Source organism: Ochlerotatus camptorhynchus, unplaced genomic scaffold, assembly GCF_037179485.1.
Source record: "Ochlerotatus camptorhynchus isolate MF236.1 unplaced genomic scaffold, CSIRO-AGI_Acam_v1.1 ptg000229l, whole genome shotgun sequence".
Lineage (NCBI taxonomy): Eukaryota > Metazoa > Arthropoda > Insecta > Diptera > Culicidae > Ochlerotatus > Ochlerotatus camptorhynchus.
In genome coordinates this window covers 1027900-1053931 of record NW_027040719.1, presented here as the reverse complement: position 1 = coordinate 1053931, position 26032 = coordinate 1027900, and the positions used below count along the sequence as shown (strand labels likewise).

The 26032-nt window shown below is 38.1% G+C and overlaps 1 protein-coding gene across 1 annotated transcript in view; it reads right to left on the bottom strand.

Annotated features, from left to right (window-relative positions):
- LOC135704039 (uncharacterized) overlaps positions 1 to 24476 on the bottom strand; it is a 98790-nt gene extending 74314 nt beyond the window's left edge. The window contains exons 1-2 of the mRNA XM_065225452.1: positions 23809 to 24476; positions 8969 to 9702 (exon numbers count right to left, since the gene is read on the bottom strand). Of these exons, the coding sequence (XP_065081524.1) occupies positions 8969 to 9452 (484 nt within the window). The 5' untranslated portion in view covers positions 9453 to 9702; positions 23809 to 24476. The remainder of the gene's footprint in view (positions 1 to 8968; positions 9703 to 23808) is intronic.
- Between the last annotated feature and the right edge of the window lie 1556 nt (positions 24477 to 26032).

The following is a 26032-nucleotide window of genomic DNA, read 5'->3' as shown; positions in this document are numbered from 1 at the left end:
ATCGGAGGAAAGCTTTTAGTAAGCATTCCCAAGTAACAATTTTGGTTTTATGAGGGTTCTGTAGACCATGAGTTGGACTTGTAGAACGCTTTAAAACCTTGATAAAACTTGCAATGCTACTTGGGTTGCTTGGATAGTGAGTTGCAAAGGATGCCCGATATTTCAAGTTCATACCATAGCAAAGAGAAAAGGAAATCTATATCATTTAAACTAACATCCAGTGAAATGCGTTCATTGATTCATTATTTTCCTTTTATCGTGGGCTACTTTGTACCAAGAGGAGATGAAGTCTGGAACTTCTGTAAAGCGTTAATAAGACTTGTTGATATGTGCCTTCAACGATCATTTACTGAAATTGAAATTGATTATCTTAAGGAAGCTATCACAACACATCACGAACTGTAACAGCTATTAAAAAAGGAGTTAAAACCTAAGCATCATTTTATCGTGCACTATCCAACTTTGATACGAACTTCTGGGCCCATAGAAAAGATGATGTGTTTCAGAAACGAAGCAATGCACAAAAATTTCAAGCAATATGCTCACATCATGTCGTCACGCAACAATATTTGTTATACTTTATGCGTAAAAGCTTCCTTGCAATTTGCTTACAATTTATCCAACGGAATTTTTTTAAAGGTTGAAGTACATGGAGATTTTGTTATGAGTGATATTCGTTTGCGCAATTACTATGACAATATTACTAAACCTATGATCATTAAAAATGGGTTTGACGTTGCTATATCTAGTAAAATCACATATAAAGGTACTAGTTATAAAGCTGGAAACTTTGTAACGCTGTTTAAGAGCACTGACTTATGTTTGTTTCAAATACTAGACATTATTCAGGAAAATGAAGAATACTTTTTTGTAGCTAAATCAGGGATCTTTGACGACCATTACATGGCTTTTACAGCAATCGAAGCGATACCACAAGTTGAAATTATTCATATCGACGCTTTCAGTTGTCCGCCAATTATGGGGCATAGAATAGGAGAACAGTTTTACTTTCGCTTAAAATCTAATTTTAATACACTGGAGTCGCTTTTTACGCGGTTTTTTTACACGATTTTTTTTTACGCGGATTTCGGAATTTACGCGGTTTTTTTTACGCGGATTCCGGAATTTACGCGGTTTTTTTTTCGCGGATTTTGGTTTTTTTTTATGCGGATTTCAGAATTTACGCGGTATATCGCTTTTTACGCGGTTTTTTCTTACACGGTCTTTTTTTACTCGGTTTTTTTTTACGCGGATTTCGGAATTTACGCGGTTTTTTTTTACGCGGATTCCGGAATTTACGCGGTTTTTTTACGCGGTTTTTTTTTACGCGGGACGTATCACCCGCGTAAAAAGCGACTCCAGTGTACACACGATTGTAATTAGTTTGTAAGGAACAAATAGTAGCAAAGCTATGTTAAATAAATAATTTGAAACATTATTTTAATTGTTTGATTATTTAACTGAAATGACATGTATGATAAAACCTAAAGATGAATTGATCTAAAAAGTATTAAAAAGCACATGAAATTTATTATCGAAACCAATAATTCTCATTGGTATTTCACATAAAATTTATTAACAAAAACCAATAACCCTCATGGGTATTTCACATAAGATGTATGTGATTGTTCCAATGAATGTTATCAAAATCATCTCTCGAATTTTTATGTGATTTGCACATAGAAGTTATGTGAAAAGCTACATGGAAAATAATTATGTGTGTTTTCAGATAAATTTAACATGATTTCTAGGTTCAGTGTATGTAAGCCTTTTCCTCGCAAAGCGTGTTAAACCTCCTAACGAATTTAATAGCGAAGATGCCTCAAAATTGAAATTGATAATATTAACTCATTTTTCTATACGGTAGTTCTCACCGCGAAGTGATTTTTTGTTCAATGTTGGCAACTATAAAATAATCGATTCATCGACATCGGGGTTGCTATTTACACGGTTTTTACGCAGACTTCGGTATTTTCGCGGTTTTTTTTTTAACACGGATTTCGGAATTTACGCGGTTTATCGTTATACACTGGAGTCGCTTTTTACGCGGATTTCAGAACTCACGCGGTTTTTTCTACGCGTATTCCGGAATTTAAGCGGTTTTTACGCTTTTTTTATCGCGGCACGTATCACCCGCTTAAAAAGCGACTCCAATAATGATTCGAGGTGTGCTTCATTATTGTTAATATTGAAGGATAGCAATACTTGGATTCGTTTCAGCATAACGGTATAATGAAAAAAAAAACTACAAGGGCAGCCCTATGGGGTTGTACGTAATGGTGACGTAGGACTACGTGATCTTTTATAATAAATCTTATTTTTTTAACTGATTTGGAGGCGAACCAGCCCAAGGCTGAAAGCCTCCTTAATAAAGCTAAATAATAATAATAATAATATTTTTTAACTGCAACAGGAGCTTGTGTTTTGTGTAGAATTTGAACAAGGTTCTCTCTGTTTATACTCTTAAGTATGACGTGCTTGACATAGATGGCTCACAGCAACTCACGAAGAGCTACTGAATCCGATCAATAGCGGTGCTTCTTATTCCTCCTTCTATGGATGCTCATGTGGGCTGCAGCGTTTCGTTGTGTACTGGAGAACACCACCACTCACCACGCGGTGATTGAATAATCACCGTTTGGTGAGACCAGATGGAATTCAACTTTGAAATCTGTGTTAGGGAAATCGCTTTTCGCAGGCAATCGGTGATTGGCGTATTAAGAATTAAAATCCGTCATCTCTGAATCAAAATCAGACCACTTTCATGCCGCAACCGACTTTGTTTTTTTGAAATCGCCAACCGTGTTAAGTCTCTTTCTCTCTCTCTTTGTTTGTCTCAACCAACATTACCGTCGGGTAGGGGAAGTCTTACCCTACCTAATGGTGATGTTGATTTTTGCGTTAGCGAGTCTTGATTTTCAAGACATCATCGAAAGAAGTCTTTGTTTACAAAAGCTTCTTCTTCTTCTTCTTTTTCGCATATCAAGCTTATTACCTATCGCATATTAGCTTATTGCGTGCTCTCAACTTAGTGTTCTAAATGCACTTCCACAGTTATTAACTGAGAGCTTTCGATGCCAATACCAATGCATGAATTTGTATATTCTGTGGCAAGCACAATGATACTCAATGCCCAGGGAAGATTTCCAACCCGAAAGATTCCCTCAACCGGACCGGGAATCGAACCCGCCCCCTCCGGCTTGGTAATACCGTGCCTTTAATGACTAGGCTATGATGCCTAAAAAGCTGTTACGCCCTTATTCCAGCTCTATCTTGATATGGGAACTGACATCCCATTGATGACCTTGACAAATGACCAAAAAAATACTCTTACACATTTTGGTGGTCCTGAAAAGGACCGTTTTGTCGTGATGGTTGAGTAATGTTGAGCTATTAGGGTGTTCAACACAGATGAGGCTGGTGAGCTGTATTGGAATGAGGGTGACGCGCTTGGCATAGATGGCCCACAGCCAGGGATCGACTAAAAACTCAGAGTGGTGCAAAAAACACTGGTGCTATTCTAAAATAAAGGAGCGCGTCCCTCATATTTGGAAGGAGAATATATGTTGCCGTGACTGTATGGTATTCAAAAGCGTTGGAAAATGCAAATTTTGATGCTTTTACTAAAGAGATTTTTTTAAGATCAATGTGTAATTTTCTTCACAAGGGGGTTAGCTCTGGTCGACATTCCGGCGAAAAATCTAAGCCAACCCGACACAAACCTGACTTCTATCAAACCCCAACCCGATGTTGACCGGACATTGACCCGACATAAACCCCAAATTGATCCGACAACAACATGACATTGGGTCGACATCGACCTTAAATTAGACTTACATTGATCCGACATCGGGTCGACTTGTCTGTTTGGGACCATTTTGCTGGGTTTCTTCCACACTCCACACTCCACGTATATCAAATGATAGTGGATGACTCAATTGACAGTGACAATGAGCTTCGAATGAGAAAGGGGCTCTTTCAATCAGGGCGTCACAATATCAGCTTCAATCGACCAAATCGATGCGACGAAGAGACTGCTGGCTTTCTTTTTCTGTTAAAGTCGAACAGCTTCGCAGCATTCTAGAACCTCAGTCGGCGTGCACAAACAAATGTTCAATCGCTTGTCTCTCTTTCTCCCGTCGCTCCATTGGTCTTCCTTTCAAGCTTCGGTGAAACGGATGAGCGAAAGAGCGCTCGATTTTGATAGTTTTCTCTTTCATGAAACACATCAACAGAGGTTTCATGACGTATATGACGGAAAATGAAATAACACATTTAAAGCATTTCTCACGTGAAAACACGTGAAGATTACACGTAATATTTTAAATTTATCTTCCATCCATATATTTATCTAAAAAAAAAATGATCAAAAACGGGACATAACGCATTTTAAACAAATTGAAAGATCGGTGATAGAGTGTTCATGAAAGGGGATTGAAAGCCATAATGAGGTTCGTTTAACTAGAAAATCGACGTTAGTTACATTGAAAGCGATGAGCAAAGCAACGACGAGAAGTTCCACAGTCGGCCTTTCCTTCTAAGCGTCCTGCTTTTTTATTTTCGTTTCTTGCTGATAGTCTAGCTAGGCGTTATAGAAATGAAGCGTCGAACACGTATGTATGAGAGAAAAAACAACACGAGTTCATTTTAGAGATTCGAAAATGTAGAGCCCTGCTTTCAATGATGGGCACGAGAATTTTTTTCACAGAATCACAGATCACAGCATCTGACAATCTGTGCATGAAGTCTAGCGGACTTTGCATTATCTCTTCATTTCACCCTGGTACCAGCAAGCCACCGTCTCTTCACGCAAAAATTGACAGTTCTTATGGGATATTCACAGGATTGAAAGGGTAAGGACATTTTCACCATGTTGCACGCACAGACTGATGTATGCCTATGGGATTTTATCATAGGAGTAAAGAGTTACAGAGTGACCGAAAAAGCGAATTGTCATTTGTCTTGGTAATGGGCAATGAGATGCAACAGGTGAGGCCCAGATAATTTGTCGTCTCTTTTGTTCCTCCGCTGTTTAAATGGTTGACGGTGTTTGACGTCAAACTTGTAAAAACTATATAATTATAATTAAAGGACGTAAATGGTTGAGGCATTACAAAGACATGACTTCTAGGAGTGCTAAAAAGACATAGAGTTATAAACCACGTTAGAATTATTTTAATAGAATTGACTATTCCCTTGATACCCTTTCTCATTTTACAGCTAGTATAATCAAACTGCAGGTTTTCACAAATATGAGTAAATGTTGTATGGAGAGATATTGCCCTTAGTCAATTGAATTCAGTTGCTGAGTCATTCTGTTTGACCATGTGGATTGTATGAATGACTCTCTTCCTTGTAAATATTTTTAAGTTTTATGGCAAGCTGATTACGAACAAACTATACCCATACCTCAGTGTCCTTTAGAGGGAACTCTATTGTGCTTACATGTATTCATAACGTCATACATTACAATTTTATGAGAAAGTTAGAAGATACTCATTGGCGTAGCTAGAAAATTTATCTGGAGGGGGCCTAATGGGGGCCTGCTGCACTTGTACATTTTGTGAACACCAAAAATGGAACATGTAACGAAATTATGAAAGATTTTGAACGTTAATAACTCAGCTGCCCCTGGACCGATTTCAATAACTTTATCACCAATCGATTAGAAATATTTCTACGCATCGATAGCATTGCTTTTGACTGTTGATTTTTTTTTAACAAGAAACTATTGAAAAAATGGGAAATATCAAACATTGTCCAAAAGCGTCGCAATAACTAACCAATCCACCAATTACGTACATGCATATGTTGCAGATGCACAATTCTTAACATTGTGAATGTTAAAATAAAAATAGTTTTACGATTTCAAACCTATATGTTTTGAAGGTTTTGTAACTAATAAAAATTATTTCTCTGATACAGATTGTAAACATAAATTCTTCGAATACAAATGCAAATAAAAGTCAACGAGTTTAGATCAATTGTCCTAATTAATCATGTTTTGTTGTTTTTGACATCATCCACATCCAGAGGGCCAGTCACTTCGAATGTATGGGAATGGTAGGAAACCATTTGGAAGTGCATTAAAAATTTTCAGTTTTTATTCATTATCGTTTTTATGGGCAGTTTTAGATGCACAAAAATTGCACGAGTACATTACTAAAAAAAAACGATATCATAGGCTTAGACAAGTTTTGAATCTCCTGGTCTTCAAAATTCGCAATTCAAGATCTTAGATTCTGAGACTCACAGCAGGGATATTTTAAATATTTTAAATTAAGCTAGTTGTGCTTAAAACATTTGGTAGCATTTTATTATTTACACGTACTTTATACAGGTAAGAGCTTTTTTTCGGTAATTTATTTAATCATCATTTCCATCTTTATTAATTTTACAAAGATCTCTGAACATCTTCGCACTTCTGGAAAGACACCTAAGACATCTATAAATATTCTTGAACACATGGAAAGTTCCTTGAAATTTAGCGAAGTTCCCAAAACCTCAAAGAAGTTCATGGAGCTTTTTTGAAGTAAGATCTCTGACAAACGGCAACAAAGTTCCCTAAACCGAAGCGAAGATCCCTGAAGTTCTTAAAAGTTTATTGATCTATTTTTTGATCTTTTAAAAAATTCCTGGAATTTTTCAAAATTCCTTACACTTACATGAACATTTACGCAGCTCCTCAAAATGCTAAGAAATTCGAAAAACTTCTACGAAGCTTGCTGTACTTTTACGTTTCCCGTTGATTTTCCGCGAACATGAACAAAATTTCTTGAATTTGCATTTAATTTCCACAACTATTCCAAGTCCATAAGGCTTAAAAAAAACCTGAAATTATATAGAGGTTCCCGATCAATAATGAGCTTCCCTCAAATAAAATAGTGTTCATTTAACTTCTACGAAGCTACTCAAATTTAAATGAATTCTCTACTTCTGCGCAGTTTTCAGAACTATTCTAAGTTCCTTTTTTCTACGAATTTTTCTGAAGGTCTATGAAGCTCCCAGAATTTCTACCAAATTTACTTAATTTTTAAGATCTTTCCTGAACTTTTATTTGAAGTTTTAAGAAGTTTCCACAAGTTAAAGAAATTGTTTCTTCTAGTCCAGAACATAACAAAAGTAATCAACATAAAGGACATTAAAAAAATCTTTGTTGGTGGTCCAATTTTATTAATCACTGTTAAATAGCTTAACAAGCTTGACAAAATACCGCTGAGTCAAAAAAAAAAAACAAAAAATTCTGGAGGGGGCCTGGCCCCCCGGCACCCCCATTAGCTACTCCAATGAAGATAATGAGAGGTAAGCACATATCATTGGAAAGAGACGGGTGTGTGAGAAAATTTGCGAAAAATTGTGGGTTCGAATCCCATCGGATCCTTTCTCACACATATACACGTCTCTTTTTGTTATGTGCTTAACTCTAAGTATCTTATTACTTTCTCATAAAACAATTTATGTTGACTGAAAAGTCGTTAACCGTAATTGATAAAAAAAAAACTGCATTACAATTATGGACTCTCGTGAAGGTGGTGGCGCATGAATTTACGGTGGTGGGGCGGTGGTAATGCAGCTCTCAATGTACCATGACAGTACTGTGCCGACAAATCGACGTTAAAAGCCATTGTTTACATTTGACACATAGGCCCTTTTCACAAGCTGCTGTAGAATTATTAAAACAAAAATTCTCCATGAGATTAGCGGGGTTGATACAGTCAAACGCCCACAAGAGTTCACGTCGTCTTTCGCAATCTTCCTCCTTACCTACCATCTTGCCAGCGCAATACAGTCAACTCTCCATAACTTGATATCGAGTTGTAGAACCATGGTAAAAATGAGTTTCGTGGTTACTGTGATGATGATTTCCGATGGGATATTTCTTCCCAACTCCGATAATTCTATAACTGGATGGTCCCTTCAATTCCGAGTTGCAGAGAGTTCACTGTATTTTCAGCTCCATTCATGAAAACGTAAGCTCAAAACTGTACCGCTTTCAAACCAATTGCACAAACGCATGAAAAATGTTTCATAATTTCACTTAAAATGTACCATGAAACAACCTCCTGATGATGAGTAATGCCCTCCGTCAGCCAGCATCGATTCGTTCCAATCCAGCTTCAGCCAACGGTCACAAGTGAACGGAAAATGCGTCAACATCAAAACTGTCGTCGTCGTCGTCGACTCTACGTAGAGTTTTGCGCGTGTTCCGATGAATCGCGCCCGGCTTAATTCAGAATGGGAGGAAAAGTCACAATCACAACTGTCCATAAAAACTGTTGTTCTGGTGGTGCGAGTCAAGGCGGAAAGTGGAAACAAAAATTAGTCGATTGAATGAGCGTTGTGTAAATATTCTGTTTATGCTGTTGAGCGCGAACTCGGTGTAAATATTTTTTCAAATTTCTGTAGCATCACACACTAACTGGCTGCGGTGCTTTATGCTGGATATTGTGCTGTGGATGGATGGTTGATTGTTCGCATTTGCCCGTTCCCTGCATTCCCAGTCAGTCAGTCAGTCAGTGCGACGAGGCACGATGAACGATGAGAATTATGAATGTTGTTTTTTTCCCTCGCTATCATTTGAAATTTTGTTGCGTTTGATGGGAAAAATAAGCAAATTGCTGAAATCAGCAAAACAAATGCTGGAACACGGGGGATCGCTCCGGGGTTTGATCAGACTGTTTACCACGGCTTCAAAACCAGCATCATTCAAGCACAGAAATGTAGAAATGATTTCCGTTGACCAAATCTCCAATTCAAATTAGTTAATCATTTTTAACTGCCAAACAGAAAATGCTCAATTTGTTCAATTGAATTATTTACGAAAAACACTTGGGAAAACAAATGCGTAATTTACTCGATCGGTTTAAATGAAAAGTTGTTCCTTTATGTAATAACAATGCACAGTGCTCTGCGCTACCCCTCCCTGACAATCGATATACCGAAAATAGCATTCCGCAAACTAACTTACCATGCAGCAGCTCTAGCACCGTCGCCACGTTCTCATCCTTCTCGTTGTCGCCCAAAAATTTACTAAACTCACTAAATTTCGCCTCATCCACCTCGCCGAGCTTCGCTTTGATCGGATTGTTATTGTTGAAAGCGTCACTATTATTATTCAGGCCACTGCCACTACCACCGTAGATCCCACCCCCAGTCCGTTCGCTGCCGCCGCCGCCGCCACCGCCACCACCACCAGCCCCAATGGCACTTGAGCTTGCAGCAGCAGCAACAGCAGCATCATCACTTCGGACGCGCATGTCCAATCCACTTTTGATACTCCGCAACAGTTCACTCAGGCTTCCTCCCCCTCCTCCGTTGCTGGTGCTGCCGTCCATCGCGACGTCGCTTTCCAGCTTGATCCTTTTCAGCGTTCCCATCGGGTCCAGCTCCCCGAAGCCACCGCTGCTACTCATCGAACCGTACTCCTCGTCCATACTGTTATCCAGTGACATTTTTATGAGCCTTGCCCGTGTGTTATGATTTCGGTCCAAAGGGGAGTCGAAATAATTTCGCCGCTTCCTTATGCTCCTCGCGCACACTCCCAGAACCACCACTCGGGTGTGCACGGAGATCCACTTTTACGGTAACTTGCTTGGCTTTTGGTCGATCGCGGGATTCCTTTCGAGATTGTCGGACCGAAGAACTGTATCACAAATTCAAAACGTATAATTTCGATGAAATATTTCCAGTCATTTTTTGGATCTGAAATGGTAAAAATTGAATAACTCTTTTTTTGCTGCTTGATTGTGGTTTAGGCTGGGGAAATTTAGCAGGAAAAGAATAAAATATACTTTCATAAATTATAAAAATTCTACAAAGACATTTTAATACATTTTAGTATTCGGTACTCTTAAAAAAATATTACACCAAATTACGAAAAAAAAATTACTGGGTATATTTTTTCCAGAAACACTATATATTGCTCTACAACTTTCAATTGTATGTCATTTAGATCAGAAGTAACTTAAAATATGTATTCTTTCCTTAATTTAACGTCGGTCTCTGTTCTGCAATCTATCACCAACGGACATCGATTGCCATCCATTGACGGCAATCGAATGTGCAGAAAGGCAGCTTCCACACCTGCGTAGGATATCGCACCCATTCAAACACACATGGGCCGGGACCAACGGCTTTACTTCCCTTCCGAAGGAAGACGTGACCATATTAAAAAATGTCAAAGACGCCATTTAAAAAAAAAATACAAGATCTAAAATGGCCTAGTTTTAGTGAAAATGTGAATGATTGATCATAATAAACATAATTTATAAGAACAATAACAGGAAGCATTCAAATGAAGGAACAAACAAAATAAAATTTACAAAATAAACTAAATTTCAAAATCATTGAAAGTTTCATTCTGAATCTCCGAATCACTTTCTTCTGGACTGTCCATGTTCAACAAGAACTTTACATCTTGAGACAACCTTTTTGTCTCCTTTTTGGGATTTTGTCGCATACTGGAGATTAGTGGGTCCGATGATACAAGCAAACTACGAATCAAGTCAAGGTTCAAGATCATTCTTGAGCATTTTCTTGTATGATCTCGACGATATCGCTTGAGATCTTTATTTCTAGATTCCTGAGCCTCTTCGGAAAGCTGGCCAATTGGAACATTGAAATGATTGATAACCTGAGCGCCATGAATCAGGATTTTATGCACCGAAGCTGGCATGTAATACCACGGGTATAAGTGAATCAGATACCTCGCTGTTTCAGAACAATAATCAGAAAATTGTTCTGTGTTGATTTTTTATCCACATGCTAAGACCTAAGAACAGGCTTGCTTCCACTCACTTGCTATAAAAACATGATTTTCCGAATTTTGCAATCATTAGATGTTATAATCAGATTTTATACTTGTTATATACAAGAAGAGGTTGAAAAGCAAGTGTTTGACACATGAAACCTGTCAAATTTGCTTTCAGATAGTTACAATCAGTGATTTTACGACTCGCGAGCGCTCACTCTGAGTGAACGCTCACGAATCATAAGATCGCATATTGTAACACTCTGGTAGCTAAATTGACAGGTTTTTTGAGTCAAACACTTGCCTTTCAACCTTTTCTTATATCTTACAACTACAAAATATCATTATAACATCTAATGATTTCAAAATTCAGGAAATCATTTTTTTATAGCAAGTGAGTGGAAGCAACCCTGCCTAAGAACATAGCAATATTTAAATTAATTAATTAATTAGGCTTGAAATCATAATCCCACATTATTACCTGCAATATTGCACCACATCGTTCTAGTGCTGTTACATCCAGCCCAGTTATTGCAGATGTTTTATTGGCATTAGAAAAGAAACGACGTGCAGTATTCCCATCATTCGATGATCCAGACCCTCCCTGCTTTGGCTTGTCAACAATCAGCCTGATTTCGACCTTAAACCGTTTTTTTATTAGCTTCTTTCGAATCTTCACGGTATGACATGTGGAGAAAGTATTCCATGCAACTTATGAAAATTTTAATTAAATTAAACCCTAATGCACTTAAGTCTAACAAATTGCACCGAATCCAGGCATGCAATGAAGAAAGTCCAAACTGAAAAGTTTCACTGTTCTCCTTGCGTTGCTTTACAGAATCAAGATCATTCATTTGCTTCGGTGTTGCCTTGTAAATGTCTGTGATGATTTATTACCCGAGACCGAATTGCAAACTTTTCCATCTACCATCGTCAAAACCATTTTATAACATACAATAATAGTTCTGTCATCTACCGTGATTTCTGTTGGAGTGAGCTGGTCAATTTGATTCTCTATATATTTGTACTCGTTTATCGACACTTCCGTCGTTTCACTGACAAACTGAATCCTCACAGGCCTACAGAATCGTGTTGATGATGGTCTCGGATTTTGGAACAGAAGTTTTCCGTTTGCTTCTGCCTTAATTGGAACTAAGGAAGCTATAAACACATTAGAATCACTGGATTCTCCGTCATCGTTTTCAATTTTTTGTTTGTACTCCGGATGATCACTGCTACCATCAAATCCCCATTTTATCAAAAGTTCAACCCGAAGAAGATAAATCTTTTGTTTAAAGCTGCATCAACGAAAAAAAAAAGTATTTTTCATCAGAGTGTCGCCTAGTTCGAGATCAAGAGCACATTGCTCTCCAAACCTTGTGTTCACAATCCCTACCCTGCCATCCATTTGTTACAATTTGTTACCCCTAACCTCGAGATAGCCGCGAGTAATCGGCCTCCGCTTTACTAACGTTAGTTTTAAGTAATTTTGTTATCTAAACAATGAATATCGGCTCCGCAAAGCTACATCAAATGAGCCTAGAAAAATAAACAAATTATTAAAAAAAAAGTACAACCTTCTTAAGCTCATCATCTGTGAAATCATCAAGACGCTCTTTGTTCACTAAGACAATCCTACTGGAGGTATGGTCCAAAAGTTTTTGAAGATTTACTTCGGCTTTTCTTTTCATCGACCACGATGAACTGATCCTCCGGATAGCACTCTTTTTTGGCAATGACAATTTTGTTGTAAGACGGATAAAGGTTCACATTTCTAATTTTTGCGTCTCTTTGGATTTTCAAGTATTGCGACTTGGTTAAGTTGGCATCAATGATCAGTGCTAGAGCTTCCAGATCAGAATAGAGAACGGTTTGCTTCTCCTGGGAATTTCTCCAAAAAAACAAGCATTTTAGATGCTCGAGTAGGAGTTGTCATTGTTGCTTCCTTTACCACTTTAATGATCCACTTTCACGTAGTTTCATTTGCGTAACGTAAGCCAACTTGCTAAAGGAATGACCTCGTCTTAGGTTAGCAGTCTTTCGAGCATCAGAACTATCCTGAAAACAAATCGGTGTTCTTCCTCGACTAGCTGAAGGAAGACTAGAGAGTAGGAGACTGGGGAGTTTGAAGGATTTTCTGAAGTAGTGGATGTGGCAATTTATCATTTTCGATTCGCTTCGATGGAACTTGCGATACAGCTTCGTAAAGTATTTGCAAATCGGAAGCAGAGCCCTTTCGACATCAAATCCATTCAAACAAAACTCGTCAATGTTGTACGCCACATACACTTCCTGACTCATCTTCTTAACTTTGTCTGCCTCAGTCCCTTGGGTTTCTTTCTATATTTTAAACAACCTATGCTTATCAATTTCAAGTTTGAATAAATTTTTCACAATTTCCAATCAATATTAAAAAGAATATAATAAATACCTGAAGAGTAATTAGACATTTTCGATTACTTTTTACTGCAATTTAATAATCGGATCTGCTTTGGGAACTCTCACTTGTGATCTGTAAGTTATTAAACAGCCGAATACAAGCTGTACGATTGTGTTTTTAATTTTAACATAAATGTGTAGGTTGCTATGATCTTCACTGGTCTTTAAATCAAAGTGATCTACAGTGAACTCTCTACAACTCGATATTGAAGAGACTTTCGTGTTAATTATCAAGTTAACAGTGGCACAATCCCATACAAATCAACATCACAGAAGCCATGAAATTAATTTTTACTATGATTCTATAACATGCAACCGAATTTTTTTTTCGATTTGTGGAGTGTTGACTATACACCGTTCGAAAAATTCATGTAAATTTCTGTGAGATATAGCGCACATAAAATTAACGCTAAATTGGGCATAATTTTACGTGACATTTCGTGTAAATTAAAGCGCAATATCGCATAAATTAGCAATATTGTATGCAAGCTTGTAAACGATTTCGCTGTTTATGCCAGGTATAGCTCAAAATTAAACGAAGAGAGATTTTACACGATAGTTAAAATTCAGATTTTTTTCTGTGTATGCTTCTTAGTGTATATATTGAAACACACTAAGAATAATGAAATAAACATTTAATTTCAAAAGCCGTAACTGCCCTGTGGAAAACCAAATCCAGACTCATTGGACACGATTTTGGAAAATTTTAAAATATTAAAATGGTTGCTACATACCAATAAATCTTCAAATTGATTGCAATCTTTGAATCTTAATATGTCATAAAATACTGAGATTCATATATCAAATTCTTTGTTTACTAAAATCCACCGCATTCCCCAGGATAAGGACAAAAATAAAGATCTGGTTTTAAACTTTCAAATGAAAGTTGTTTCAAGTGCTTGCTTTGTTATAGCACATTGAAAAAGGGTCATTTTTGGCTTAAAAATCGCAAAAGCTCTCACAAATGTAAACATAACACTTTAGTGTTTCCAGAAAAGTTGCTTATTATACTATTTTCTAAACCTTCGCCGAACATACATAAGAGATACAACGTGATTAAAGTATATAAAAGCTTAAAAAACTGATTTTATAATACAACTGTCAAAGAATATCCTATATCTCGGCAAATTGAAGTCATGGCAACTTGATGTCTTGAGCAAAGTTTCTTGAAATAATATTTTCTATAACTTTTGTATGTACATCTACTCTCTATTTGTTGAAATGGAAAAGTTAGGTTTCTGAAGTACAGTTGCACCTTAACAAAAATGTAAGGTGAATATTCCAAAAGTTGCGGAACAGACCATTATGAAAATCATTGTAATACGTAAAATGGCTAAAATGTACACAAACATCAGGATACAATTAAGTTCACGAATTTTCACTTTTAAACCACTGCACTATGGGCAAAAATGAGTTCAAAATTACCCAAAATTCAATATCTCAACAGCACGCTAAATTCCGGCCATGAAAAACAACTTTTCCGAAGGGAAATCGTCCGGGAAATCAATTGCACGTGGTCCCATAGACCGGAGAGCCTTGTAGGTATGTGTTTTGGATCATTTTACCCCATTTTTCCCTACTTTTTTTAGGAAATGTTTTTTCACAGCTCCATTTTTCGTAAAACATAAGCACTTTATGCATGGTTTTAGAATACTATGTCTTTAAACAACAGTTCATGAGATATTAGAGGAATACGGGGTACACTTAATAGGGGAGAAAGGGGTAAAAGTGAACCCTCGCTAAATTTATTTTAATTCATAAAAATGTTGAACGATGCGATTGTTTGAATGACCCCAAAGGTTGCCTGCAATAATGAGATTTTTTTTTCGAAATTTTAAGGTTAATTGGGGTTAAATAAGTTTTAATGTACTGCTATCTGTTTTAAAAGAGTTTTCACTTTTTTTGTCTGTATACAGCAAAACGATATAGTGATTCTCAGAATTTTGTAAAAATTGGTAGTTTTGTTCCTAATCGCAACATATTAGACCCGTATTTTTGTTTTGTCATTAGGGTGACTATTTATTTATTAGGGCAGTCAACGAAAAAATTTTTTTTCGATATTTTTCAAAAATTTATAACTTTTGAACTGTTAGGCCGATGACGGAACTCAAAATACCAAGTGAAAGTTTATTAAAAGTATTTTTCAGAAAAAAATATAATAATATTAAAAAATGGATTTTGCATTAAAAAACATTGATTTTATTTTCACTTTTACCCCTTACTCCCCTATTAAGTGTACCCCGTATTCCCCTAATATCTCATGAACTGTTGTTTAAAGACATAGTATTCTAAAACCATGCATAAAGTGCTTATGTTTTACGATAAATAGAGCTGTGAAAAAACATTTCCTCCAAAAAGTAGGGAAAAATGGGGTAAAATGGTCCAAAACACATACCTACATAGCTCTCCGGTCTATGGGACCACGTGCAATTGATTTCCCGGACGATTTCCCTTCGGAAAAGTTGTTTTTCATGGCCGGAATTCAGCGTGCTGTTGAGATATTGAATTTTGGGTAATTTTGGACTCATTTTTGCCCATAGTGCACTGTGCGGTAGCTCAAATTGATCTTGCTATTAAGTGGAGCTGCATACAAGACAAGATATTTGAAGGGGTGGTGGCTACCTTCCATACATACAACAGCCTTTGTAAACAATGATTCCTTGGAATTCAAGGTACTCGATGGTGATGTCGATTTGCCAGGGAGAGCCATGGCTTCCGAGAAATCATCAAGAGAAGTCATTGTTTACAAAAGCAGTTACGCCCTAATTTCAGCTCTGCCTAGAATTATGCAAAGTTTCATGCAAATCGGAGAAGGTTGAGTCTGAAATTATTTGTAAACATTATTCATTATGAACTACAAAATCAAAGTTATACCTTATTAATATTAAATAATGCATTTAGAAAAAATTTGGACGCACCTTTATATGAGCCCTTCTCAAGGTGTTTCGCTGTGAGATCCTTACTCTCGTAGCCAGGGTTGCTTCCACTCACTTGCTATAAAAAAAATTCGGAACTATGCAATCCTTAGGTGATATAATTAGCAGTTGTACTTCTAAGTAACGAGAAAAAGGTGCAAAGTATGTGTTTTGACTCATAAAACCTGTCAATTTCGCTTTCAGAGCATCACAATCAGCGATCTTATGATTCGAGAACGTTCACTCAGAGTGAGCGCTCACGATTAGTAAAATCGCTGATTGTGACGTACTGAAAGCAATATTGACAGATTTTATGTGTCAAACACATACTTCACGACTTCTTCTTGTAACTTACAAGTACTAATTATTGTTATATCATCTCATGATTTCATAATTCCGAAAAAAAATGTTTATAGCAAGTGAGTGAAACAACTTTGAAACTTTAAGAGCACAAATATCAGCTTCTACGATACGTACCACAATTAAACTGTTACTGCAGCATTCATGAAGGAGCAATTTCTGGTGAAATGGGGCATAAATTTCTGAGATGTGTGTAATTGAAAATTCGAAGTGGAAGTGACTTGGCACAAACTATTCGAAGTTTATACGGAAATTACTATGGAAAAACCAAACTTTTTTTTTTATTGTCTTCTACCCATTTTCCATATTGATTTTGCAAAAAAAAATCTATTACTATTCTTACGGGAATTTTTTTTAAGCTACAACTTTGCGGGATATCGTTTTTCAGCCAAATGCCAAATTAAATTGTTAATAATTGTTTAAGAGATTGATAATCTCATGGCATAATCAAGCAGCTATTCTGTGGGTAACACTGTATTCTGCAGTGTGACATAGTAGCCATGATATTTGTGCTCTATTCTTCGCACCAGAAACACCAATGTTGCCTGCTGAACAGTTGAATGAGCATAATCATAAGACATCAGTGACTTGAATCATTAATAACTTTTGATTGAAAAATGATTTTGAAAAAAGTTGTAGCTGAGGAAATTTTCTACAATCACTGCTATCATTTTTAAAAGCATAGTGATGTGGTGAATTGCTAGATAGATATGAACAAAAACTTAAGTTTTCCCATAGTAATTCCATATAAACTTGAAATTGTTTGTGCCAAGTTAGTTTCTTACAAAAGTAGGTCAAATTTTGACGGATCTCCATAACACTTTCGTTCCAATCCGAACTACTATTTGTAATAAAAAGGATAATCCTTGTTTCAATTCTACCATATGCAGGGCCATCGTTAATCGTGACTTATTATACAAACAATGGAAATTAAGTAACAACGTGGTTGATCATCATGAGTTTAAAAGAGCACGAAACCACGTAAATAAGATGATACGCACAGCAAAACAAAATTATTTTGCTTCTCGTCTTGATCCGAAGGTTTCTCCTAAGGAATTGTGGAAAAATCTCAGGGCACTTGGATTCGGTCAAGCAAATGAACAATCATCGAACAGCTTTACGGCTGATGAAATAAACCGTAACTTTAGCAATTATTTTTCCGACAATAATATTCGAAGTTTTAGTTCTACGGGTTCAAATGGGTTTAACCATGATGCTTTCTATTTTGATAGAATAAACCAAGTAGATGTCATAAATGTCATGTACTCCATCAAATCAAATGCTCTTGCAGTCGACATGCTACCAATGAAATTCTTAAAGGCTATTTGTCCTCTATTAATTGAGCCTATAACACACTTATTTAACACTGTTGTAACTACAAGAGTATTTCCAGATGCTTGGAAGAAATCAAAAATTATACCAATTAAGAAAAAGGCTAATTTGAACACGTTGGAAAACTTGCGACCTATTAGCATCCTTTGCGCATTATCAAAAGTATTTGAAAAAATTGTTTAGATGAACATTTACGGTCACATCAATAGACACAATCTTCTGAATCAATTTCAGTCAGGTTATCGTTCGAAACATAGTACTAAAGCAGCTATGCTCAAAATAATTGATGATATAGGTCTAGTAGTAGACAAAGGTCGCCCGGTTGTTCTAATACTATTAGATTTTTCTAAAGCGTTTGACACTGTGTCGAATAAAATTTTATGTCAAAAACTCAGATCAAATTTTGGTTTTTCCGATCATTCCGCAAACTTGATTAATTCTTATTTAAGTATGCGAACACAGGCTGTAATTAACATCTGGGGTTCCCCAGGGTTCTATTCTGGGGCCAATCTTATCCTCATTGTACATTAATGATCTACTGAAGTAATAAAGAATCCCCAAATTTTGCACAGTTGTTTGGGACTCCAAATGGAACCAAAAAAAGGATTGTTCTCGATTGATGAAGTAAAGTTTGCGTTTTTCCATACAACAATGACCCACTATAATGTGTATTCATAATGAATTCGACCATGCTCATGAGAGCTAAGCTTTGTATGCCAGTTTCTTGTACACAGTATTGTATTGTTTTTTAATGTAAAGGAAAACCCAGTTCCACATCAACGGCCAAATTAAATAATTGTAACCCAGTCACATCAACAACACATAACACAGAACACGTAACAGGAAGGAGAAAGGATGAAGGTGGGCGTTGGAAACAGGAGAAGGATATGGACAAAGGGTGGTGGAAATGTGCTTAGGTCAAAGGGGAAGCTACTGGGTCAAACTGAAGAGAAGGTTCTACTTCAGCCATTGCGCAAGATAGTTCTTATAAATTACAAACGAGTCTCATGGTGAAGAGTTACCAACAAATACCGGCTAATACCGCTGAATACGGAGTCAGGTAGGACCTAATTAATAACCCAGTAGCGGAATTCCCAGCCCTAAGACCACCTCTCATATTCCCCTCAGGACCCATTAAATACAGGCTAAAAAGTCATTGCGATCCGGCCACAGAAAAACGTTGGTCGAAACGTGCGAGGGCGAACGCTATACCGCCAGCACCACCCGTTTAGCAAGTGTTGATCGGCAAGCTACCGACGACCACTTTAAACTAGCAATAGGTGAACAGCAAGTCCACCGTCGATCAGCCCATCGAGCTCCAGCACGACATCCGTTGTGCCATACTGCGACAACCATCGAGCACCGTCATCCTCCGGGAACGTACTGTTCATCCACCGCCGAGAAACCCCACCCGCTGCAGAATCCCGTCATCGCTGGCCAGCACTACTCACAAACACACATACTACATACATCGAAAAGAGTTGAAAATAACGAATAGGTTTTGTACTTCGGATCAGTGTCGACAAACCAGGAGACGACCTTGAAGCTCTGGGGTTTCGAGGTCGTGCTAGCCAACAAAAGAGGCGAGTGTAGCCCACCCCAGACGATCTCCCTGGCTAGACCAGAGGTTAGAGGAATCTCTTTAAACTAGCCCATCTGGCTAGCAATTAACAGTGGAGACCGCATGAACGGAGGATGAGATATACCGAGCTGCAATCCAATGAAAAAAAAAATAGAGATATAAAATGTGGAGTGTATAAGTAAAAGAAATTAATTATTACGAAAACAAAAGGGTAGCGGCGTCCGAACTCGAACCACTCTGAATACATCAAAAGTACCATGCGTTTTTTGAACGAAAAGGCGTGATTTTGACATCAGGAAATGAGGCGTTTCCGTGATGGGAAAAGTGGTTTCCCAAACACAGTCGCCGAATATTGATATCAAACACTGAGCATGCCAGAACGTACCTATCTTTATGCCTTTTGATGCAAATTGATCCTATTAAGAGAATTATACATAAAAAAAATCATGCCGAGTTCTCTTAATAGAAGGGGCTTAAAATTTGTATCAAAGAGCATAAACGTAGGTACCGTCCGGTAGACTCAGATTCTATCATTGATGTGTTTTCCCTAATACATATTTCATTTCCGCACCGCTATCATCTCCAAGAACATCGAGGACAATTTTCCACGGCATTGTTCTAAACTGGCTTCCAAGCATCCAACCCACCAGACCACAAATGACTGATAAAAGAGTAAGAGCTTGTATCCAAAACATATCGCCCAGGATTGGCTTGTACTACATGGACATCGACAGAGAACTTCACAAACAGAACTCTCAGTTTGCATCCAAATTTCAACTTATCGAACCTTCTTCTCTGATAACGAGTTAAGAAATCAATTTAATATATACTATACTTTTGTTGTGACATCAAAACTACCTTTCGTAATCCTACGTCAATTCTACGGTCGTGTCTTGGATACAACGTCTTGTTTTTTTTTTATTAATATATTACTTTTAATTATTCTAAAAATATTGGAATATTATATCGAGAATCTGAGTCAAAGTTTAGGAGCTGGAGTTAAAGTCAGAAGGAATTTGACAAACTGATGAGTCGGAATCGGAGTCGGAGAAAATATTCCAACACGACTCCGACTGCTAGATCAAGAGATTAAATTTAAATTGAAAATAGTGATACTCTAAAATCTTCATTGCTAAAAATGGAAAATTAATAAATGACTATTCATGGTGATCAACACTAGCGTGCGCAGCAGGGGTGGCAGACAACTGTCATACTGATCCCGTTAGAAATTGGTTGTTCATTTGATAGCAATTTGTGGGCCTTTGGAGCACCACAAATTGATACACATGGGTTTCACAAGTCTAACCGTAATCTAGCGCAAGTTTTCCACCCTTGCCTTGATTCAGTCTCATCACATTGAAAACATTCGATATTTCCTATATTGCCAGATCTACGAGTATCCACGATGTCCCTGTGACCTTTTTTTTATCTTCTGTTCAGGACATAAACCCACTACGACCAGTTATTTGATCTACTGTGGTATGCCTCTTGTCCTTAGTTTAGTGCATGTCGTATTACTCCATCCCTATTCAGAAATGATGAAGTATTCGTCTTTGATACAGTTGTCATTCTTGCCTTTATCGCAAGGATCCGACTCTAATTGTAAGGTCCCGCTCTTTATACCTTTCGGAGTGTTGTAATCCAAAGGCGCACCCCTTTATCAGTTTAACACGGATTCCTTCGCAACAAAATCAAGCAATAACACCGATAATGACCATGCATCAGAATCCAAACTAGAGAACAGCGAATAAAAGATTAGGAATCACGTTTATTAAAAATAACTACCTTTCTATTTTTTTTCCTTGTTTCAAGATCATTCTCGGTGGACAAAGCCGAGTCTTGTAACTATCAACAAGGCATAAAAAGTAATAAGGACTAAAGGCTGACTAAAAGTAAATTGGTACGCCCCTCGCGCGCCGCTAGCACGCCTTTAGTGTTGGGATTCGAAAATCTTTGACAGTGGTTTGTTTACACTTCTATAGAGTAGGATTGGAGGATCTTCAGAGAAAGATCTATCTTAACGGATCGATCTTATATTTGGCTCTAGAATTAATCCAATGATTAAACCGGTACCAAAGAATCGATCTCTTGGGTAGATCGACCTTTTGATTTTTATTTTAATACGCTTGTGTACGTTGGTACCCCAAGAAATTCTTTCCTTTATAATATTAAATTAATTGATGTTGTGACAGCAAGCAGCAATGAGCACAGGAGGGAGGTAGCCCAAAGCTTCAAATGTTGCTGTATTCGTAAATATCGGAAACGCAAATAGTAACGTAGGGAGCTATGCTGATGTTAACGTTATGTTCGTTAAATTTACAACGCAGTCTGTGGTGAGAGTAAACCGTTTTTTCGATGTAAATACACTAAAAAAAATTAATACCTTTTTTTTAAGATCGATAAGATCGAAAGAAAAGATCGATTTTTTCGATCTTTTCGTGGACAAAGAATCGATCCGAAAAATCGAAAATCGAGATGAAAAAGATCAATCCAAGATCGCCCAATCCTACTATAGAGAACAACTGGTGCAAATTTGATCAAAGTAGTCGATCGTGTTCAGAAATAACGTCAAATGAAATTTGAATGAAGAAAAAATATTGTGCACAAACACCTGGAAAATCTGGAGTGGTCCGGTTTTAAGCTTGCTAAAGTGCTGAAGATACCGAAAACAACAGTTTGTCGATTGCTGAAAACCTACAAAGAAACCCTGAGTGTGGAAAGAAATCAGTGGACCTACGAAAAAACTGGAACCAGGGATCGTCAGCTGCGCAGCAAGCTTTTGAGGTGCGTTATAGCCAACCCTGGTCTTTCGATCCGATATGTGGCCAGAAGGAACAACGCCAACTTTCAAACGGTGTGGAACATCCTTGCCAGGGAAGGCTAAAAGTCGTACACTGCCAGCAAACATCCGAACCGACACATGAAGCAGAATTCCGTGGCCAACAAGCGTGCAAGGCTCTTGTACGACCGTGTTTTGACGAAACACAAGGGCTGCACTTTGATCGATGACGAAACACACGTCAAACTCGATTTTAAGCAGCTTCCCGGTCAAAAGTTTTACATCGCGACTAGACATGGGGATGTGCCGGGAATATTCCAGTTCGTGTTTGCCGACAAGTTCACGAAGAAGGTCATGATTTGACAAACAATTTGCAGTTGTGGCCTGAAAACGGAACCATTCGTCACATCCTCGACAATGACATCCCAAGTTTACATCGAATAATGAAACAGCGTGTATTGCCGTTCATCCGCAGGCATAGGGACAAAGTCATCTTTTGGCCCGATTTGGCCAGCTGCCACTACTCCAAGGTGGTTCTGGAGTGGTATGCTGCCAACAAAATCGATTTTGTTCCCAAGCTAATGAATCCTCCGAATTGCCCGAAATTTCGACCAATCGAAAAATACTGGGCAATTTCAACGCAGGGACTTCGACGAAGTGGCGGGGCAGTCAAGGACATCCAGCGAATGCTGACAAAATGGAAGAAATGTGCTGATTCCGTGTCCATTTCCACTGTGCGGGCGCTGATGGGCTCCATCAAGAGGAAGGTTCGAGATTTCGTTCGAACTGGAGAAATATAACCATCTAATGCTCTAACTTTGAAGTTTTAGTAAAAGTACTGTAAAGCAACCATTAATGGACTTTTTAAACTTTTTGAATCACGAAAGGCAGGTCTTTTTGTGCGGGCCAATTTACTTTTAGTCAGCCTTTAAGATGTGTTCCTTAGATTACAAAAAAAAATCCTGTTCCCCTAGTTTGAAGTAGTTTGGACTAGGTTTCGGAGGTAGATCTTAATGCCAGTAATACACCACGAAACGGTAATCTACTAGGCGTCACTGGACCCCTGATCGTTGAACACAACAAAAAATATTCATCAATTCTGTGTATTCCAGTCGATAGAGTTGGTCATTCTACGTATTCTCTTATTAATTAATATTAAATCGTATTAATTGTACCAAATGTGGTCCCAAATGTGTTTTCTTCTTATTACCAGACTAGGTCTGACTTTAAATTTCGTTGATATTGCAATCAAGTGTGCGTTTGACTTGGTACTGTCGCATTAATGGCCCTTCGCTCATTTCCAACTTCTATTCAATTTTCATACTGCCGTACTCTAGCGGAACTATCTACCTACCCTCTCTTAAGACCATTCTCTAGCTAATAAATTATCACACTAAAGCCTCATGTTAGATAGCATTTCCGACCAACTCTGATTGAAATCAAGTTTATCTTCACATCCAATCTAAAAAAATTGGTGCTGTTTTGGTATTTAACTACTATGTACGATTAAAGCAAACTGTAGCCCAACGAGTATGTCTATAAGCTTCTAAAAGATATTCATAATCAAAATAAAATGTACGGTTTCGGTTAATTAGTCACGACTATTTAGTTAAACCAAGTAATTTTGGGAAACATCAATTGTTCTACTAACCTATCTAGAACAGCTCTGCCTATATGCTGTTCCAACGATCCTGCATACCTCACTCGGAGCACATCCAACGTGTTCACCGAACCCAGGTTAAATAATTCCTCATTCGAACACTCATCTGACAAAAACAATCTGCTGCACTGTCATACTTCTTAAAATTTCAATTTCCCCATCCAGCTGCCGTTGCAGCGTTGTCTCATAAGTTTGCACTCGCTCTCGTTTTGGTATCAAATTTTTCAAACAATAAATAATATCACAAATATTTCCATCTTTTTGCCCTGCAGCAACGATGCGAATTTTTTCACACACTCATCAACTGATACTCTTCACCGTTCTCGTCGTCGGTCCCAATAAATCACATGTTCCACTGATCTTCCCCCCTGGCCGAACGACACCGTAACAGGTTGCTGCGCGGCATCAGTATGTCATCAAGCGAATGCAGCCACAAAACAGTCAATCAATTCATCACCGCGCCGCGATGCGCCTTCGACTGCCACTTGTCTTCTGAAACTGCAACCGACGATCGATCAATCGTTCTTCGGTCGATAAATCTCGGAAGCATGTGCGCGCGCGCAAAACTTCGATGTCCTCGCATCCGATCGCGCCCAACACACAACTCGATCATACACACGCTCGGGGATATTTGGTGCCGCCTGATACTAACTGATGGCTGTCTGATAGTCTACTGACACGGACTCGTTATGTTTTCATTATTCATGCATTCGAAACGACCGACCGGCGACGACGACGACGACGGCGGAAAAAGCTCAGCACCGAAAACGCGTATTAGTCGGTACCTACAACAACAACAACAACAACCACCACCCGTTTGATCGTTCTCTCGCGGGGCGCGCAATTTCTCTCTCTCAGTAAATTTATTCATTCCTGCCTGTCTCTTCTCAAACGTTCTCCGGTACGATCCTTTCAATCACATCACTTGTTATATTAGCAGCAACAACATGCCAGTTGGAAGGTTACTAGACAGAGATCGCGACCAGCAGCGTGCCAACATAAACATACACACACGTACAATTAAAATTCGGGTGGTTGGAGAGGCGCGCGCTTCGCTGTTGGAATTATGCGCAGATGATGATTTATGAGAGAACGCGGAATCGGGAGTAGAGCAACGAGATAAAGGAAAAAAAGTTATGTGGATTAAGATGCGTGTGTGTGTGTTTGTATATGTACATTCAGAAAGTGGGTGGAAGCGGGTCGACCACTGGGGGATCGGACGATCCGAGCGATGAGAGATTTGTCACTTACAAAGTGGGGTGTAGTGAGTGATGCGAGCTTAGCAGATTGATCGGTGCTTGAGCTCGGTCATCACATTGAAGTTTTATTGGAGATGGAGCTCACTTGAAAAATTGAAGGTTTGTTGCACTTGTTCCTAAAGAATGCGAAGATCTAACAGATTAGATACCAGCGTATGTTAATCTAGCTGACTGTACCCGGCCTTGCTCGATATTCAATATTAGCTGGAGTTCATGCGCCGATGGTTTTTTGTTTGCACAGGAGTGGTGCAAAATGCGCAATATTGCACTTGCTTTCCTCTCGGGAAAAAACCAGCTGTCACTCGGCATTTTTCCAGAATGAAGTCTTGCACAAACCGCTTATAACCTAAAATTTTGACATATGAGGGTGGTTTGCTTTCCTCGAAAGATAGGTTGAAGATGGAACGGAGTTAAGGCTTTCTCACCCTACACTTCACTTCAACTTCACTTCTGATGTAAATAACAACCGTCACCTGTCGATAAAGTGTGGTTAGAAGCGATTCGCGTATGTTTATTGCCTTGAAAAACGACCCTATGCAAAATTTGAGCTAAATCGGACTTGATTTAGGGGTGGTGCAACGTGGTCAAAATTTGACCTTTTTCATTCTAAAATGTACAAATCATGAGCTAAACTTTCATGCGTCATGAGCTAAAATTTGAAACATCACAGTTTCCTAATGTCGAGATTTTCAAAAAATTTCAATCAAACAACTCAGGTATGGATACTGATATTTTTTAAACAGGGAATACATAAACGGAAAGATTGACTTTATTAAACCTTTTTGAGAAACAAATCATTGAGCAACACCACCGAAAGGATTACCGAGAAGTTCTACAGATAGCGATTTTATTTTTGGGTGGAAAGATGGATAACAAATTAAAAGTCAAAGCTCTCCACAATGCGAAATGGATGGCTAAAATAATGTATTCGTTGAAAATGTTAATCTGCAGACACG